General features: G+C 35.6%; 1 protein-coding gene and 1 pseudogene across 1 annotated transcript in view; one reads left to right on the forward strand and one right to left on the reverse strand.

The window, feature by feature from the left end:
• Window positions 1-19,253, forward strand: part of HECTD1 (HECT domain E3 ubiquitin protein ligase 1) — a 109,970-nt gene that overhangs the window by 62,692 nt on the left and 28,025 nt on the right. Inside the window, 6 exon segments of the mRNA XM_021004235.2 lie at window positions 6,846-6,980; window positions 7,068-7,207; window positions 11,301-11,624; window positions 12,215-12,381; window positions 12,483-12,659; window positions 18,343-19,179. Coding sequence (XP_020859894.1) covers window positions 6,846-6,980; window positions 7,068-7,207; window positions 11,301-11,624; window positions 12,215-12,381; window positions 12,483-12,659; window positions 18,343-19,179 — 1,780 coding nt within the window.
• Window positions 5,686-6,040, reverse strand: LOC110220279 (large ribosomal subunit protein mL52 pseudogene; annotated as a pseudogene).

Genomic DNA, 19,253 nt, shown 5'->3' on the forward strand with positions numbered 1-19,253 from the left:
GCATCTAATAGCGTTATTGTCTGGTTCACATTTCTACCTAGATGCCACAAGAATAATGAGACATTTTATGAAATTTTTAAAGATTTGAGTGAACAATATTCCTCTGATCTACCAGTTTAGTAACCCTGTCAAAAAGGGAAATAAGGTTAGTCTGGCATAACTTGTTCTTGATGGAACCATAGTGAGTCTTTTTAATCCTTGCTTCCTTTAAAAGTTATATAACTATCTCTTTAGTAATCTGTTCTATAATTTTTCCCATCTTGGTCAAAGTCAAGCTTAGTGGTCTGTATTTTATAGACTATTCTCTTAACAGTTTTTTTTTAAAGCACTGCCTCTTGCTTCCTCTACCATATTTCAGATATAATTGACAGTGACTAATCCATCCATCTGCCAATTTTTTTCAGTATAGGAGGTTCACCTGACCCAGATAACTCTAATTCCTCAAAGACAGTCTCACAATCTTCCTACTTTATCTTGGGTCTCAACTCCCTGATAGCCATTTTCATTCTCTCATTTCCAGGACAAAGTTCATTCTCCTTGTCAGAGAAAACAAGCAAAATAAGAATTGAGCAACTCTCTTGTCATCTATCATCCCATCCATCTCAAGTAGTGGTTCTCTCCTGTCTCTGGTCCTCCTTTCCAATGTAGCGAAAAGTCTCTACTTCTTTTGTCCTAGATTTGCTTGACAGCCTGATTTCATTCACTTTCCAGTATATCAGGCACCTTAAAATCCATCACCAACTCTTTTGTTTGACCTCAGTTACATACAGGGACATCACACTGGATCTCACCATTATCTAGTAGTATTCTGCTTACCTAATTAAAAAAAAAACCTGACATTTTTGTGACTATAATCTTGTATCATATATCTTTATGTTGTACTCCACTTCATTTTTGGCCCGTATTTAAAACCTACAGTCCCTCTACACCTGTAAAAAAAAAATTACCTCTTAATTCAAACTTAAAACCCCAAGCTCAATTTCTATGTAGTTAGCATTAATACAAGATTATATATGAAACTGAATCTCAGTTTCTTATCACTTTTTTAATAGTATATAATAAGTCTTATACTTTGAAAACAGTCCTTGTCTGTACTTACTTTGAGCTTTTTTTTCTTCTGTGCGTTTTAAAAAATGTTTACGTGTCCTGCTTTTTAAAAAAATTAGTATTGCTACCTCCCTGCTGCTCAAACAAACATAATGTTTGTTTGGGAGATATGATTTATCATTGAATTAATCAGAGTTCTTAAGTCTTTCCGAGTTATTTTTCTTTAGAATGTTCTTTGTCCTTATTTGAACTGATTTTTTTTTTCCTGGTTCAGCTCACTTTACTTTGCATTGGTTTATGTTATCCAGGATTTTCTGCAGTCACCTCTTTGGTTGTTTCTTAGAGTGCAGTAATATTCAGTTATATTCATACATCGTAATTTTTTGTTTATGCAGTCCTCAATTGATGGATACCCTCCTTAAATTCTAGTTCTTTTTTCTTCCTATTTAATTCATTCATGAAGGTTGGAAAGTTTGTTTTGTTTTGTTGTTAACTATTCTTTCCTTGCTATTGTAACCTCCTCACCCTACTGCTTCACCTTCATTTGTTTCTCTGTTGAAATAGAAGCATTTGTATTCTACACTCTGTGTGTGTGTGTGTACACATGTACACATAGTCAGCTTTGCTTTGCTTTATTTCAGATGAGAGAAATTAATCTGATGGTGACTCCTTTACCTGTTCTTCCATGTTTGCATGCTCTTCTCCTGCCGTATCCTAACTGTGAGAACTAGCAAGTTAAATCCTTTTCTTTTTCCTTTCCATGCTAGTTTGTTTTTTGCTCTTTCACATCCCCCTCTTAAAAAAAAGCTCTCAGAATAGAACCAATCCATCCTTAGATCTCTAGTTTTTCTTTTTAAATTCCTTTTATATCCTTTGAAGACATTAAGTTTTCTAAGGGAAAATTGTTTCCCCCCTGTTACAGTATAACACCTTCCAGTTACCCAGATACATTTCTAAGTTACTCTTGATTCTAGTGTTTGCATTTCACAGTTCCTTCTTAGTTCTGGGCTGTTTTCTATTCTGTTAAAGGTATATTTTCTCCCCTTGAAAGATTATACTTTGCAGATATTCTCTGTCTTGAGCCTATATTTTTTCCTTTTTAGACTGTTGTATTCTAAGGTCTCTCTTCTTTTTGTTTGTTTGTTTTTTGGTTTTAGGCAATTGGGGTTAAGTGACTTGCCCAAGGTCACACAACTAGTAAGTATCAAGTGTTTGGTCTGAGGCCACGTTTGAACCCAGGTCCTCCTGACTTCAGGGCCGGCACTCTATTCACTGTGACACCTAGCTGCCCCCAGATCTCTCATTTTTAGTAGAAACTGTAACTTGAAACTCTTTGGTTCCTTTGAACTGTAGCTGCTTCTGTCTGGATGCTTGCAATATTTTTTTTTTTAATGGAGAACTCTGGGTTTTGGTATGATTCCTGGAACTTTTTCTTTTGGGGTTTCTTTCAGGAGGTAAATGGAGTCTTTCTATCTTTGTCCTCTCATTCTTACAGATCTGGGCAGTTTGCATTTATGATTTCTTGAAGTATAACATCCAAACTTTTCTTTAATCATTATTTTCTCCAGTTATTCCTACATTTTCTCTTAGCTTGTTTTCTGCATCAATTATTTCTGAGATTATGTGTTTTACATTTTCTTCTATTTTTTTCAGTTTTGATTTTTGTTATGGTATTTCCGGTTTTTTTCAGGAAGTAATTGATTTTTGGTGTGATCTATCCTGGTTTTCTGAGAGTCCCATTTCTTGGCTAAACTTTACTACTTTCTCTATCAGCATATTTATGCTTCTAGTCCTTTCCTACAAAACTTTTATTTATCTATTTATCTCTTGTTTTATTTCTTTTGGTATTCATGTGAACCTTGTGGAAAATGCATTTTTTTCCTTTAAGTTGCTGCTTATAGTTCTTACAGAGTTATTTTCTACTTTGTTGAGATTTCTAAACTTGGGATTTGGGGAGGATTCATGTCTTCTTGGGTTTTACTGGGTTTTACTTATCTCACGATATTTAGCTCCTGAGTTGGGGCTTTGTGCCAAATCTAGGTTCTACTCTCTGTTGTTCTTTTGAGTAGAATGGTTGTTCTCCTTTAAGGCCCATCTAATTGAAGCACATGGCTCCCTTTGGAAAGTTTCTGGATTTTCCTCCTTTTTAATTTGAGGAGAGGGAAGACACTATTATTATTTTTGCTTATTTGGTTGTTGTATTCCACCATCAGATGATAAGATCCTTGAGACTAGGGACTTTTTTTTTTGTTGTTGTTCTATTTTATTCTGTTTTGTTTTGTTTTATTACATTGGCACCTAATGTAGGCGTGTAATAAATTCTTATTGAATTGAGTAGATGCTTGTGTACTGGCTATTCATTAGTAGTTTCCCTTCTTTTGGTTCCAAATGATCTTTAGATACACTTAAAATATCTGTTTCTGAGTAGGGTAGCTTGTCTCTTTGGAGACCCATGACCAATACCTAGGTGTTTTACCTGTACTTGCCTGGTGTCTGCGACCTCTCACTACAGTGCTTCTCCCTATAAGATATTGCCAGAAAAATGGTAGCAACTTGCCTCAAAAGGAAAAGAGTACAAATCAGAGTTTAAATGACAGCTATACACAAAAGGGGCTTATTTTACATAAGAAACTGAGCCCATGTTGTTTTCTTAGAAGCAAATTATATGTTTGGATAGAGACATTACCTCCATACCTTTGGGAGAGATGACAAGTAAATTTGGTTAAAAGGTTGAGGAATTTGCAGTTACGGTATGCTCATAGTGAAACATTGTGGTATAATAGAGAGAGCAAGGTAGAACTTAAGTCTGAACTTAGCCTCTATCCTAATTTTTGCTGCTTGGAGATGGGCAAGTTATTTAACCACTTTGAATATTGCTTTCTTGCCTGCATAGTGGGAATAATAATATTGGTATGCATACTTTACAAAACAATTGTCTGAGGGATAGCTAGGTGGTGCAGTGGATTGAGTACTGGCCCTTGAGTCTGGAGGAAATGGCCTCAAGACATTTACTAGCTGTGTGACCCTGGGCAAGTCACTTAACACTAATTGGCCCTCCTCCCCAGAAAAACAAAATAGTTGTCAGAATCAAATGAAATAGTAGGTAATGTGTTTAATAGTATCTAGAGTCTTTTTAGAATGAGATTTTTTGAAAAAAATTTTTTGCTCATACACATTACAGTCAAACACTAACACATGCATTTGAAAGAGTAGTCCTGGTTGCTAGTAGTAGAGCTTAAGTGGCTTGGATGTGTTGAAGAGAACTTAATCATGTGCCTTCCCCACTTCAAGGTAGGCCTTCTCTCTGATAGTAAATGCTGTGTCCCCCCAAAATTTTTGAGTTATCTTTTTTTTTTTTTTGCTTATACTACACTTTTGGTACTGCATTGACTCTTTACTACCAAAGTATTTAGCATAGAGTAAATTTAAATAAGGTGGTCATACTTTTTTTATTGCAACAAATATTTATTGAGCATTCTATTATATTCTCTTTACTGAGCCTGCAAAGATGAATAAAATTTGTTCCTTCTCCTTAAGGAGCTCTTAAATTTATTAAGGGCAGTAAGCTATACATAGATCATTATGATTTGAGGTAGTATAGAGCCACAAAATTATATTGCTGTCATGTTTATATAGCACTTGACATTTCCCAAAATGATTTTTACATCTATCTTTACCTTTGATCTTCAAAAACAGGGTGACAGGAAGATTAAGGAATTTGGGATTGAAAGGTTTAATGACTTGCCCAGTGTAAGTCACATGGTTTAATTGTTAAAGCTGAGACTAGAACTGAGATCTTTTATCTTCTCAATGTAGTACTTTTGTTAAGGGGAGAGAGAGAGATTGAGAGAGATTGCTTCTAGCTAGAATGATTGATGGGATCGTGGATTTAGATTTGGGAGGGATTTTAGGGATCATTAGTCCAGTCTATTCATAGAGATTCTTTAATTCTGTCCATCCATTTTACTGAGGAGCAAACTGAGGTCTTGGAGGTTAGGTGAATTGTCCCAACTCACACAGTACACAGTAAGTCAAAGAGCTGGAATTTCAACCCAGGCCTGTAAGAATGGAATTGGGCCTTGAAGGTTAGTCAGTATTGGTAGTAAAGAAGGAGATGGGTCTCAGTAGAGAAAAGCAGAAATGGGAAGAGTTGGGGAGCAAAGTTATGTTGATTCCTTTTGGGCTCGTAATTCGGGTTAAATAGGAAGAGCTGAAGTTTTAAGGAGAGGTAGTATTCTTAGCAGAAAGCCAGGTTTTAATGAAGGTGAATAGGTGAAAGGAAATCTTGAGGAAAAAAAGTAGAGAATATGGTAGGTTTACTTACAGTAGAACAGAATTTCCACATTACGGAAGGGGTCAGGTGATAGGGCTGAACTGCTTAGCAAAGGAGGGGATTGAGGAAGGAGTTTGTCTAGGGAGGATAGTATGAATAATTGTTACAGCTCCATTAATGCCTAACCCCAGACACATGACATGTATAGCAGCTTAGACATGGAATAATAATTTGTACTTATTCCTTGTTATATTAAACCAGAGGTACATGATTTCCTTGTAGGCTATTCCACATAGACTTAGGGGTAGGAATGAGATCAAGCTTTCTTTTTTTTTTTTTCCGAGGAGGGGGTTTGCTTTATTGATTCACAGGCCCTTCATTGAAGCCCCTTTGGGCTTGAGCAGGATTTGCCGTTTATTTTCCTCCTGCTGTTTCTCCTGCTGCTTTTGCTCCATGTCTTCATTCCTACATCCATTTCCTAGGACAGCAGCATGACTTGTCTCGCAAACTTTTCCCTTTGTGCCTTTGGTTGGAGTTGGCCTTTATTACGGGAGTACTTCCACCATCTGCATAGGACCGGTCGGGCAGCTCAGTGAGGGGCCCATAGCCAGAAGGGCTAGGGGCCAGGCCCTGCTGGATTTGCCCTGTGCTGCCAGCCCAGCCTGCCACGCCCAAGTGTAGCCGCCGCACACCCAACCACATAACAGCCAGCCCAGCCATGCCCGAGAACAAGCTTTTTTGTTAGGGTTTGTTTAAGGCTTAGCTTCTCACCTTCCTTCTCGATCTCTTGGCTAGGTTTTATGTGATATCAGTAATCCAGAATAATAGTATGCTCTAGTAAAGGAATTGAAGAGGTTATCAAAATGCATAAAGGATAGAGTTTCTGGAACAAAGCAGTTTGCATTAATTTGTAGAGTTATATGCAGATATGTCATTACTACCCTTGGTGCTGGAAGTAAGAGAGTCCTTTCTTTCTGGAAACATAGTCTTAACAGTAAAGACAAATAAAAATACACATAAACTCATATTTAATTATATAGCACATATGCATACCATAGCTGATATACAAATATGAGATGACTTTTAAATTCTGGGTGTACACAGTATTTATTGGTCCACTTATGGAAGCTAAGTCTGCAATCAGTTGTTAACCATGTATTTTATGTTTCTTTTTGAGAACTGTATCAAAATTAACTTGCAACTGCTAATTGTAAAAACACTTAGAATGATGGAAAACAAGCCAGTATGCAGTATTTCCATCATGAAGTTAAACTTATTTTATCAAAATGTTATGCTATTGAAATTAAGTGAAAATTTGGAGTAATTGTCTGTGTGTGAACTATACTTTTCTTGATAGTCCTTGCTAATTTTTCATTCAACTTGTTCTACGAATTAATTTAAAATGATTCAGTTTTGCTGCTGATATCGTTTTCAAAAACTCTCTTAAAGTGATCATATAATATTTTACAGTTCTGGACTAGCAAGGCATTTTATGAACTATTTTCCTGTGTTTTTTTTTTTAAAGATACTGACAAGAAGATTGCGATTTCGTTTGGAACGTGCATCTGGGGAGACATCATTAATAGATCGAACTGGAAGAATGTTGAAAATGGAACCCCTAGCAACAGTTGAATCTTTAGAACAGTATCTCTTGAAAATGGTAAGCTTTTAATTTTTTTTTATTTTTTGGCTAGTTGAGGATAGTGGAATTCTTTGGGTTGAAATGTTCTATGTTCCTTGTTTTTAGGTAGCAAAGCAATGGTATGATTTTGATCGGTCATCTTTTGTTTTTGTTCGGAAATTACGAGAAGGGCAAAATTTTATATTCCGGCACCAGCATGATTTTGACGAAAATGGAATCATTTACTGGATTGGGACAAATGCTAAGTAAGTGAACTTTCTTTTGATGTATGCTAATACTAATCTTATTTTGAAAGCTCCATGATTTCATAATTGTGTATGCCTGCTTGTACCAATATCTATGCATATCACAACCACTCAGTGCCTTTTATCCCATTGCAATTCTTGTCCATGTTTTTCCACAATTTCTCCTAGGTGCTCTGTACTAGAGAAAACTATTGTACTGTTTTTTTGCTATTTGAATAGCTTAGTTTAAGACCCAACCTATGCATGTGTTTTTCTCTCCTTTCATGATGAGCCTATTTGCTATTATGATCGTACAGCTTTTCTGTGTCTTTAGTATATTAACTTGTACATTTCTAGTCATTGACAACAAACTAAAAGTAATTAGTGTTTGCCTGTCATTCAACAAGCATTTGTTAAGCACCTATCTACCAGGCCCTGCTAGGTGCTAAATACATAGGTACAAATAATGAAACAATTCCACTTGCAAGGAGTTATTTTTTTTCCCCTGTTGCGGGAGACAAATATATATGAGATTTATACAGTACAAATAGAAGGTGAATAAATATGAATATATACAAAGTACTTAAATACAAGGTAGTTTGGGAGGAAGGGTGCTAGCAGTTGAGGAGGGAGTATCAAGAAAAGCATGAAAAATAGGGTACTTGAGCTGTGTATAAAAGGAAGAAAAGGATTCTGAGAGCCTGTGTTTTCACTGAGAGTTGTGTGTCATATATACTCATTCAGAACATTTGAATTTTTATCTCTTAAATGACTTTGTTAACCTGCATATTTTGTGGTGTTATTTCTAAGATTTTACTAGAGTAGTTTTGGGAAGCAGGGTTTTTCTGCCTTTATTCAGTCAGCTATCTTTGCCAGAATTGCTTGTATTTTATAATTTTTTTTTAAAATTCGGTAATTTTTAAGTTGTTTCCAGTTCTTCATGACCCTATTTGGTTTTGTTTGGCAAAGATACTATAGTGGTTTGCCCTTTCCTTTTTCAGCTCATTTAACAAATGAGGAAACTGAGGCAAACAGGATTAAGTGACTTGCTCAGAGTAACACAGCTAGTAAGTGTCCAAGGCCAGATTTGAACTGAGGAAGATGAGTCTTTCTGACTCCAGACCTGGTACTTAATCCACTGCATCATCTGACTGCTGAAATAGAATTTTATTGTATTTAAAAATGTAAAAACCTTTCTTTGCTTCAAGCTTTTCCAACTCCTGATCTAGGCATGAGGTGATGGGGGACTGAACCAAGGTGAGCTAACTTTGTGAGTAGAAAGAATGACTTGGATTTAAAGATGTTGTGAGGGTAGATGTGACAATATTTGACGACTGATTAGATACGTGGGATGAGGAAGAGTGGATAGTTGAGGGTAATGCCAAGGTTACATATTTGAGAGACTGGGAAGAAGGTGGTGCCTTACAAAAATGAAGAAGTTTGGAAGGAGGAAGATTTGTGGAGGAAGATAATTCTGTTTTGGTTGTGTTAAATTTAAGATATTGTCTGGGACTGATCGATAACTCTTATAAGGAAAGATCTTCCATGTCCCTTGTATGACTCTAAACATTGGGCTGTAAGCCAGGGTGTGGTTATCTATGTTGACCTGAGAATTTAACCAGTTCTTAGGAGATGTGCTCTGGGAACCTGGCCAGTTCATCAGAACATATCAAGTTAATTAATATTCTAAGGTGTTTTGCTTGTTCCAGGAACTTGGCCAGTTCCTGGACCAAGTAAAAACATCTACTAGAATCATGGACACCTCTGGCCTGGGGCCTTCTTTGTTAGAGGCCCTATTTAAATCCTAATTGGGAAAGCCATCTTTGGATTCTCACCCGTGGAAAGGATGCTGTGCCTGGGACTTATCCAACTGGGACTCTGAAAGCTGTACCCTGGGAGTCTCTAGCTTGGACTTCAGGTGTTGGTGCCTCCCCGAAGTGGTGATGTTTTCTTATCTTATTGCTGTCCTTTGCATTTTTAGCCTGACTAGCGTCGTATTGCTAATCGTATGCTGCTGTAAATCTGCCTTTTCCATGCCTATGTTATAATCTTAATTAAAGCTACTTGCACTTCTTTCTCTACAAGTGTGTCTTATTGTAGGAGTGAATCCGAATCACATTTTTCTTCCTTAATCACACAGGGACATACAGTTTGAAATGGCTAAATGACATTTAATTCTAGGGCTGGATATGTTGCACTGGGAGTCATCCCCAAAGAGATGATAGTTAAATCCCTGGGGATTTGACTGGATGAGGTCAGCAAGAGAGTGCAGAGACCACCTGGTTCATGTTCTCACAACCTCACCTCTGCTTTGATGTTCTCTGGCTGACAGCCAGTCTTAATACCACAAAAAATTACTTCTCGAAGATCGTTTCATCTTGCTCTTGGTTATATGAATGAGGGATCTTTGGTTTGTTTTTATTCTGTATGTGTTCACACCCTTTATAAGCAGCATTGTTTGAGAAATGCATTTGAGAGCAAAATGAGCCTGCAGAGAGTTTGGTATGAATTCTAGTTGTCTGACTGTTCCAATTTGTCTGTAGATTAAAATTGGAATCATAGAGAAAATTATTATCTGCTGTAACTTCTGTATAGGCACAGTTTTCTAAATGCAATACAGTAAGAGTTTCCCATCTGACTCATTTATGGGCCCAGTTCATTGTGTACTGGTGACACCTATCCTAAATGCCATAGCCTTCATCTCCTCATTGGCAGCAATAATTGATCCACCACATTTAGACCTTATCACTCCTATACCAGATGTGTTTTGTAAGTTATAACATAATTTAAAGTTGGAAAGGACTCTTGGACCTGACTCAAGATGTAAAACAATCTGTACTGGGTAGGAGAATGGGATAACAGTTTTAAAAGGCGCTCAGGAACTTGGCCAGTTTAAAATCACATTTGAAAACCTCAAATAAGGGAATCGTCCAGGAAAATGGTGACTTTACCGTAAATGATGTCTTTGCCGAAAATTCCCTGTGCCTTCAGCTTCACTCCTCTCTAATCTATCTGTAAAGCTGCCAAAATAATCTTCCTCCCTATTGCCTGTAGGATAAATTACAGTAAAATATAAGCTCTTCTAGTTTAGGGACTATTTTGTTTTTGGTTTTGCATCTCCAGTGCCTGATGCTATTTATTGCACATAGCTTTATTGTGCATTTCTGAAAAATTTTTGCTCAATTTAGCTCCTATCTGTCTATCTTTTTCTCTATCTATCTATCTATCTGTCTATCTATCTATCTGTAGATAGTTGGGATATCCCCCCCACCCCTTTTAATACCTTGTTGATTTTCTGGTCATTGTTGAACAAGGAAAGATTTCTACTCAGATTTATCGTGGAATCTTGTGTAACTAGGATATGTGAGGAAAAACATAGTCTGAAAAGGATCTTTAGGACTACCTTTTGCTCTGCTAAATCAAATGCCATATTTTATATATTGTTGGCCACACTCATGTTTTGTGACCATGCAGCTATAGTAAATTTTCTACCAAAAATTTCTTTTTTCTCTGCTCATATATTTTCATTGAGGAAATTTGAGTTGCATGCAAGAATCATTTTCCCAGAGTCTCTGTAGGCAGCATATAGGTCAGTAGTAGTTAAAGCCCTTTTTTTGTTGTTTGTTTTTCTGAGATTGGGAATTAGATGGGTGGCTGTAAAGACCCATTTGTGATACCTGGATCTCTTCAGGTTCATTTTTCATCAAATGCAAATGTCATTTTTCAAATATAAAAACTTAAGTGAGTTTTGTAAAGTGAAGGGTTAGATGAGGTGAGCTTCAAGATTCATCTTTTATCAATAACCTTATATGATACCAAGATTGCTATCAGTGAGAGGAAATAAGTGAAGTCATCATGATGGAATCACCCAGGTTTAACAATTGTTTTCAGTATATTTGAATGCATTTACTAACTGATGATCTAAAAATGATGAAAACATATTAAAATTATTTAATATTTTATTTATTTAATGAGATTGAAAGATACTTGTTACTGCTGCCTGTGGCATTTCCATTTTAACTCATGGGTTTGTCCATTCCTCATTGTAAAAAATAAAAGGAATCAATATAACTAGTACTAACATTTTCTTAATATTTTGATTTTATGTCTTTAGGACTGCATATGAGTGGGTAAATCCAGCAGCCTATGGATTGGTGGTAGTAACATCATCAGAAGGAAGAAATCTGCCTTACGGTCGCTTAGAAGACATCCTAAGCCGAGATAGTTCAGCGCTTAACTGTCATAGCAATGATGATAAGAATGCTTGGTTTGCCATAGATCTTGGTCTGTGGGTAATTCCATCAGCATATACATTACGCCATGCTCGTGGTTATGGAAGATCTGCACTTAGAAACTGGGTTTTCCAAGTATCCAAAGATGGACAGAACTGGACTACTTTGTATACACATGTTGATGATTGTAGTCTGAATGAACCAGGGTTAGTTGAGGATTGTCTTTACAAATTGGGAAACTTTGTTTCTTTGTGATGTGGTATTTTAGGATTACTTTTCTGTATAATTTTTTAGGAAGATATATTTTATAAAAGCAGTTGTTTAGAATTTGGAATTTTTTAATGTAATATGTACTTTCAACTTGCATATTAAAAAATTGGGTGTTAAAGACCTAGAACATTCAGATCATTCACAAACAATTTTAAGCACTTATTATTTGCCAGGCACTATTCTAAGGATAGCTTTGAAGTTAGTTTGAATACATTCATATAAAATGTTATATATTTGCATTTTGCATATCAAATCTGTTATGGGGGGGCTTAATTTTTTTTTCTGGGTTAACATTATTGTAAGGAATTTTACATATTGGTTTCTTGGCAGTTGTAAAATATTTCTTGAAAGCCAAGAGTTCAGTGTACTGAGCAGGTCTGTCCTTTTTTATCAGTTTTTTTTTAATCATTTTTAAAAATCATTTTTGATGAGAGTTTACAGTATATTAATTAAATAGCAACATTTTGAAATTCATTTTAAAATGTTTACTATTCATTTTGAAATATTTTTCTCAACTCTTAAAAAGGTCAACAGCAACATGGCCTCTTGATCCACCAAAGGATGAGAAACAAGGATGGAGGCATGTGAGAATCAAACAAATGGGAAAGAATGCTAGTGGCCAAACACACTACCTCTCCTTATCTGGATTTGAACTTTACGGCACTGTGAACGGAGTGTGTGAAGATCAGCTAGGTAAAAAAGTGATATGTAGCAATTTTTTCTAATGTTGATAGAAAATAAAATGTTTTCAAACGTGAGTTGTTTCTTACAGTGTTGGCATTGTCATTTTATAGGAAAAGCAGCTAAAGAAGCTGAGGCTAATTTAAGAAGGCAGCGACGGCTGGTACGCTCCCAAGTTTTAAAGTACATGGTTCCTGGAGCCCGGGTAATACGAGGAATTGATTGGAAATGGAGAGATCAGGATGGCAGCCCACAAGGAGAAGGCACTGTCACAGGAGAACTTCATAATGGTCAGTAGGTACCTGTGAATTTGAGAGTTACGAGGTTTTAAAAAATACCATATTGGTATTTTTTGTCAAAACTTGGAATTGATTTGTACTTTTTTCTCTCCATTTCAGTAATGTTTTAAAGATTGAATAGGTATATTCTAAATTTTTTTTTTCAGGATTGTGACCCTTAATTCTGATGATTTTAATAGCAGCCATGGTTTATTTTACAAAGAATTGAAATAGGTACCACTTTAATGATTGTGAGAAACTTAAAGATCCCAAATTATCTCTGCATATTGGTCATTTTTAAAAAGTGATTATTATGATAGTATAAGTAAAAGTACCTGAAATTTTAATATTGCTTTGTCATGTACATAACTTACAGATGTCTTTTTTGACTTTCTTTAGCTTGGTAGTTAAAATATTCTTATTTGTCTTATAATATACTGTAGTTTTATCTTTCTGGCTTCACTGGGATCAGGCAGTATTTTTTTTTTTGGTACAATAAATCCTATTAAAAAGCATTTCAAAAACTTCCCATCACAGAAGAACACGAGTGATCTGTGTGGTTGACTTTCCCTTTCCCCTACTATTCCCTTTCCTTGTGAGATCGCCACAAGATCTTCACAAGAGTTAAATTAATGGAGTGTGTTTTCCATTGATTATTTGATCTTAATATTTATTTCCTTAAGTTCAGTGTTATCTAAATATACCTCCTCAGTATTATATTAGAGCATTGCTGCTGAAGTTAGTATCCACATTCCCTTAAGAGATTGATGTTTTTAACTATGAACAGCTCTTGGTGGTGGTTTTTAGTTTGATCTATCCTATAATGCTGATCAGAACTATCAGCAATGATGAAAGCATATGGATCCTTTTCAGTAGACTTGCCAAATAAAAACAATAGGAAGTGAATTTTCCATTTTTTCTTGTTCCCATATCTTAAAATAGTAATCAGCTATTATGCATGTAAACTGACCGTTTTTAAAAGCCAAAATATGAACTTTATTTATATTTTGGCAGTCTCTGTGAATAAAAGCACTTTTCTCCTAATAAATTATTTTTAAAGTGAATTTTAGTGCCAAGGAAAAAGCAAAGATAGATTGATGTGTCTTGTATTTAGCAGTAGTCAAGGTGCACCTACTGCAACTCTACAGGGGAAATAGGCTTGATGGTATTATGTGTAGTGATAAGCTTCTACTGGCTTGATGCATCTAGAGAATTGGGTTTTGTATCTCTAAGATTATAATACTAATAACAGTTCTGCCCAACACTCTTTATCTTAATGAGAGTTTGTATGTGAGATATGTGTTTTTTTAGCTTATAAAATAATTATTTACCAAATGTTTACTAGGAAGAGAGGTTGTGTCTATACAAGTTAATTTTTAGTGAAAACCAACTTAATCCTATTGTAAAGTCAGATATGAAAGATATATATGTATGTGTGTATATATATATATGTGTGTATATGTGTGTGTGTGTGTGTGTGTGTATTTTTTTTTATTTTTTATTTTTTATTTTTTGGTGAGGCAACTGGGGTTAAGTGACTTGCCTAGAGTCACACAGTTAGTGTCAAATGTCTGGTCTGAGACCAGATTTGAACTTAGGTCCTCCTGACTCCAGGGCCAGTGCTCTCTATCCACTGTGCCACCTAGCTGCCCTGACTTTTTTTATTTTGACAAGGCGTTTTGGATCCTCTAAAGCTGTGTTCCTTTCCATTTTTGTTTGCCTTCAGTGGAGCACTTCTCCATAAGAAGAACACTCCATTATTTTCTTTTTCCACAAATTTTCTCTTCTCTCTAAAAGTTTCAGTCCTTGTTCTTTCTTGGAACTCATGTTATACCTACATTTCTCCCCTTAAATTACTTAACAACACGGTATTATATGTTGAGTATTAACTTCTTTGTGTGTGGTTAACTTTTTTTTTTTAAAGATCCTAATCTTAATTTTTTTTAAGTAACATTTTAATTCTTTCAATCAAAAAGCATTTCTTTACTTTCCCTTTTCCTTCACCTCCTAGAAATAAAAATGCAAAATAGAACCCTTGTAGCAAATAATACAGTGACAAGGAAAACTAATTCCCACATTGCATTATGCAAATATGTATATCTTATTCACTTCCCTAAATCCATAGCCTCTTGTTCAAGAGGTAGGTAGCATGATTTATCATTGTTACTCTGGAATCATGGTTGATCAGAGTTATTAAGTGTTCCAGTGTTGTTTGTTTTTTTTTAACATTGTTCTAGTATTGAATCTGCTTACTTCACTCTTTATCAGTTCATACGAATCTTCTTAGGTTTGGTAAAAATGTCCCCTTAATCATATCTTATAACAAAATAGTATTGTGTTCTTAGACCACAATTTGTTCAGCCATTCCCCAAATGATAGGCATCCACTTAGTTTCCAGTTCTTCTGGGCATTAACTTTGATGAAACACACATTAAAGAGAGCTATACAAAAATAGTTTCAGTGATTTTTGACAGACAAATGACATAATATTACTGACTTATGGTTAGGCTGCACAAATACAACAAAAATGCTAGCTGTTTTTTTTTTCAAACTAACTTGCAGATTTATTGAAATACCAATAAACATACCAATGGGTTACTTCATATAATTAGATGAGTTTATAGTAAATATATATAAGCTTATAGTGAATTCACATGGAAAAAATGAGTTGGATAATGATATAGTGAACAACTATGATAAACCAAACCAGTGAAGATAAACTAGCATTATCAGATCTCAAGATGTTATAAAATAATTATTATAAAAATTGTTGAGTATTGGGAAAAGCATAGATCAATTAATGGAACAGAAGAGAGAATCCAGAAGTGAGTCACATATTCGTACAGGTGTTTGACAAATGTACACGTAGAAACACGCGAGGGATGGATAGTATCATGGAAGAAAATGACTTTGGATCCTCCTAAGGCTTACGAGGCTGGAGCTGGAACCAAGCTGTTACCCATTCTCTTCTCCCTGTAGTACTCTTAGGAGGTCAGAAGGAGTATTTACTTGTTGAGTTTATCGTAAACAAAATAAAATCTGAGGAGATCAGCAATCTAAATATTGAAAAAACCTATAGACATGCCAATTCCTCAGGTTTTTGAAGAAAAAACTCAGTTGAAGGGGGCAGCTAGGTAGCATAGTAGATAGAGCACCAGCCCTGAATTCAGGAGGACGTGAGTTCAAATCTGGCCTCGGACACATAACACGTACTAGCTGTGTGACCCTGGGCAAGTCACTTAACCCCATTGCCTAGCCAAAGAAAAAAGAAAAAGAAAAAGAAAAAACTCAGTTGAGTTTGATCGAAATGGTATTTATGATTTGTCCCAGTAGGAGCTCTTGGTGCATGCCCTTGCACCCCCAGTCCCAGTTCCCCTTACCAGACTCTCACTTATTTTTTCATCTCTTCTGGACCTCTTGTGCCAGGTTTGATAAGAGCTACCCCCACCAGTGTCATAGATCTGAGAGAATCATTATTCTTGCTGTCTAGCCTCCCAAATTAGAATTCTGTATTTTTTCCATAGAAACATTACTATACATATCAGTTATCTTCTATAGAACTAATAATATACTATGATTGGTAAGTTTGATAAGGTTTTGTGGAATGCCCTTATGACCATTTGTTATAATGTTTCTATGGGAAAATGTATTTTTAGTTTCAAAAAATTAAAACTGAAATTTTGATAATGTAATTGGTTTGTAAGTTTGATTCTGTCTGTATAGGGAGGAACTAAAGAGGAGAGAGAGAATATATTTATCTGTAAAGAAACAGATTATATTTAACAAGTCTTAAAATACAGAAGAGTTTTATATTTGATTTAATAATGTTTCTAAAATTTCCCCCCTCTCTCATATATTCTCTCTGCAAGAGAAGAAATGTGTTAATTTCAAAGGGCTGTTCTGCATGCCAAGCAACTTAAGATGCTAGCCAAATAAAGCAGATTAAATCCAGTTAAGATTTTCTGTGATTATGCTCAAATCCATATAATTAATGCCATTGGATGATTGAGTTGCCTATATTTTGAATATAGTCAGGGAAGTTCTGGGAGGACCAATAATATTTAAAGCGACCGTGCACTTACTTCTTACTGTTGCTTATAATGTTCAAACTATTTTAAAGTGATCCAGAATTATAAAATACTTTTCCTTAGATAGATCCTGGTCAAATAGTTTGTTTAAATATTAATTATATCTTTTGAGTTAGAGACAGATAAGAACATGAAACTGTTGGAAATCATTTTATACACCAGTGTTAATAGCTAGCATGTATGTTGCTTTAACATTTACAAAACACTTTACGTATGACATTTAATCCTTACAACAACCTTTGTGTGGGAAGTGCTATTAGTATTTTCTTCATTATACAGATGAGAAAATTAATGCAAAGAGAGGTTAAATGGCTTGTCCAAGGTGACAGAATATCTGAGGCAGGATTCAAGCCCAGGTCAAACACTCTATCTGCTGTGCCACCTACCTGCCCAGATATACTTTTAAATTTGAAAATGACCATGTTTAAGAAAAGAAAGTATGTAGTATACATTTTTCTTCATATATAAAATGGTTAGATTATAAATCTTAAAGATTGTTAAGCTATTATTTTTCTCAAATCAGTTTGGTGTTTAACTTATGACTTTTAAATTTAATTACCTTTATTATTTTATATTAAAATGGTTTCTTTTTCAGGTACATATTAATAGAAATTGAAAGATTATAATTCTTTATTATGATTCATTTTAAATGTCCATGAATAATATAGTATGTAATAATTACAGACCAAATCACTGGCTTTGAAATTTTCTATGCCTAATCCATCTTATGATAAGGTTCTACTTTAAAAAGAATCTTTGAACTTCAACATCTGATGAAAATAACAAAAATTGTCATTACTTTAAAAAGTTAATGTTTCATTTGTAATATTCCCCTATGGATTGGTAAACATTTAAAGACTACTTCAGTTTTTGCAAAATATTATCAGTGAACCAACTGTTGTTTTTTTTATTGATTTTGTGTTTTTCCAGAGAGAGACCGACCACCCTGACTGTATAATTTTCTTTAGCATAGTAAAAAAAAGGTTTGTTAATTTCCCCTGTGCTTGTACAAGCATTCACTTAGAAATATGAAACAGAAAGCCCCACCGTGAATAAAATTACCTTTTCATTTTATATATATGATCAAAATGAACTGTCAAAAAGTAAAAAAAAAAAAAGAATCGACTGAAGAATGTACCGGTTTTTTTTTTTTGAAATGTAACAGAAGTTTTGCTTGGAAGATTTTTTAAATGGTTGACATGTAAGAGTTTACATTTCTGTAGTGCTTGATAGTTTTGTAAAATATTTTTCTCACAGTAACCATAAGCTAAGATAGTGTAAACTCACAAAGATCAGTGATTTGCTTAGTTACACAGCTAGTTGAACCCAGGTTTCCCTCCAGTTCCAGCATCTGTTCTTCTTTTCTGTGTGAATCATATGACCCAAAGAATACTGGCCTTCTGATGGAATTGGTAACCTTACAGAGACAAAGGGTTTAAATTGGTTTAATTTTCAGATCTCCTATTTAATTTTAGTTGGCAGACGAAAGTTATTTAATGACTTCTAGTAACTCAGAGATACAAAGCTGATCCCATATTGTGGAGCTTCTGTCTGACACGCTCCTGTCTGCTTTGTGCTGGGTCTTACAAACTCCTGTCCCTTTCCAGGCTGGATTGATGTCACCTGGGATGCTGGTGGCTCAAACTCTTACCGTATGGGCGCAGAAGGAAAATTTGACCTCAAGCTTGCACCAGGGTACGACCCTGATACAGCGGCATCACCCAAACCTGTTTCATCCACTGTTTCAGGCACAACACAATCATGGAGCAGCTTGGTGAAAAACAACTGTCCAGACAAGACCTCTGCTGCTGCAGGCTCCTCAAGTAGAAAAGGAAGCAGCAGTTCTGTGTGTAGCGTGGCCAGTAGCAGCGACCTCAGCTTGGGTTCGACCAAAATGGAGCGGAGATCAGAGAGTGTAATGGAACAGAGTATAGTTTCAGGAACTGATGTCCATGAGCCGATTGTTGTTCTCTCATCTGCTGAAAGCGTGCCTCAAGCTGAAGTAGGGTCATCCTCCAGTGCGAGCACCAGCACCTTAACAGCGGACACAGGAAGTGAAAATGCTGAAAGGAAGTTAGGTCCTGATAGTTCTGTTCGTACTGCTGGAGAGTCTAGTGCCATATCCATGGGGATTGTGAGTGTTAGCTCTCCCGATGTTAGTTCAGTGTCTGAATTGACTAACAAAGAAGCAGCTTCACAAAGACCCCTTAGCTCTTCAGCAAGTAACAGACTCTCAGTAAGTTCTTTGTTGGCTGCTGGGGCCCCTATGAGCTCTAGTGCAAGTGTTCCTAACTTATCCTCTAGAGAAACTTCTAGTTTGGAGTCTTTTGTAAGGAGAGTGGCAAACATAGCACGAACCAATGCCACCAACAACATGAATTTGAGTCGCAGCAGCAGTGATAATAACACTAATACTCTGGGGAGGAATGTGATGAGCACTGCAAGTAAGTGAGCTCTTCCTTATGGAAGACAATGCTTTTCTCAACTCTCTTAAGTGATGTAAAATAGAGCTTTTTAA

This window comes from Phascolarctos cinereus, unplaced genomic scaffold, assembly GCF_003287225.1.
Source record: "Phascolarctos cinereus isolate Bilbo 61053 unplaced genomic scaffold, phaCin_HiC Scaffold_3;HRSCAF=262, whole genome shotgun sequence".
NCBI lineage: Eukaryota > Metazoa > Chordata > Mammalia > Diprotodontia > Phascolarctidae > Phascolarctos > Phascolarctos cinereus.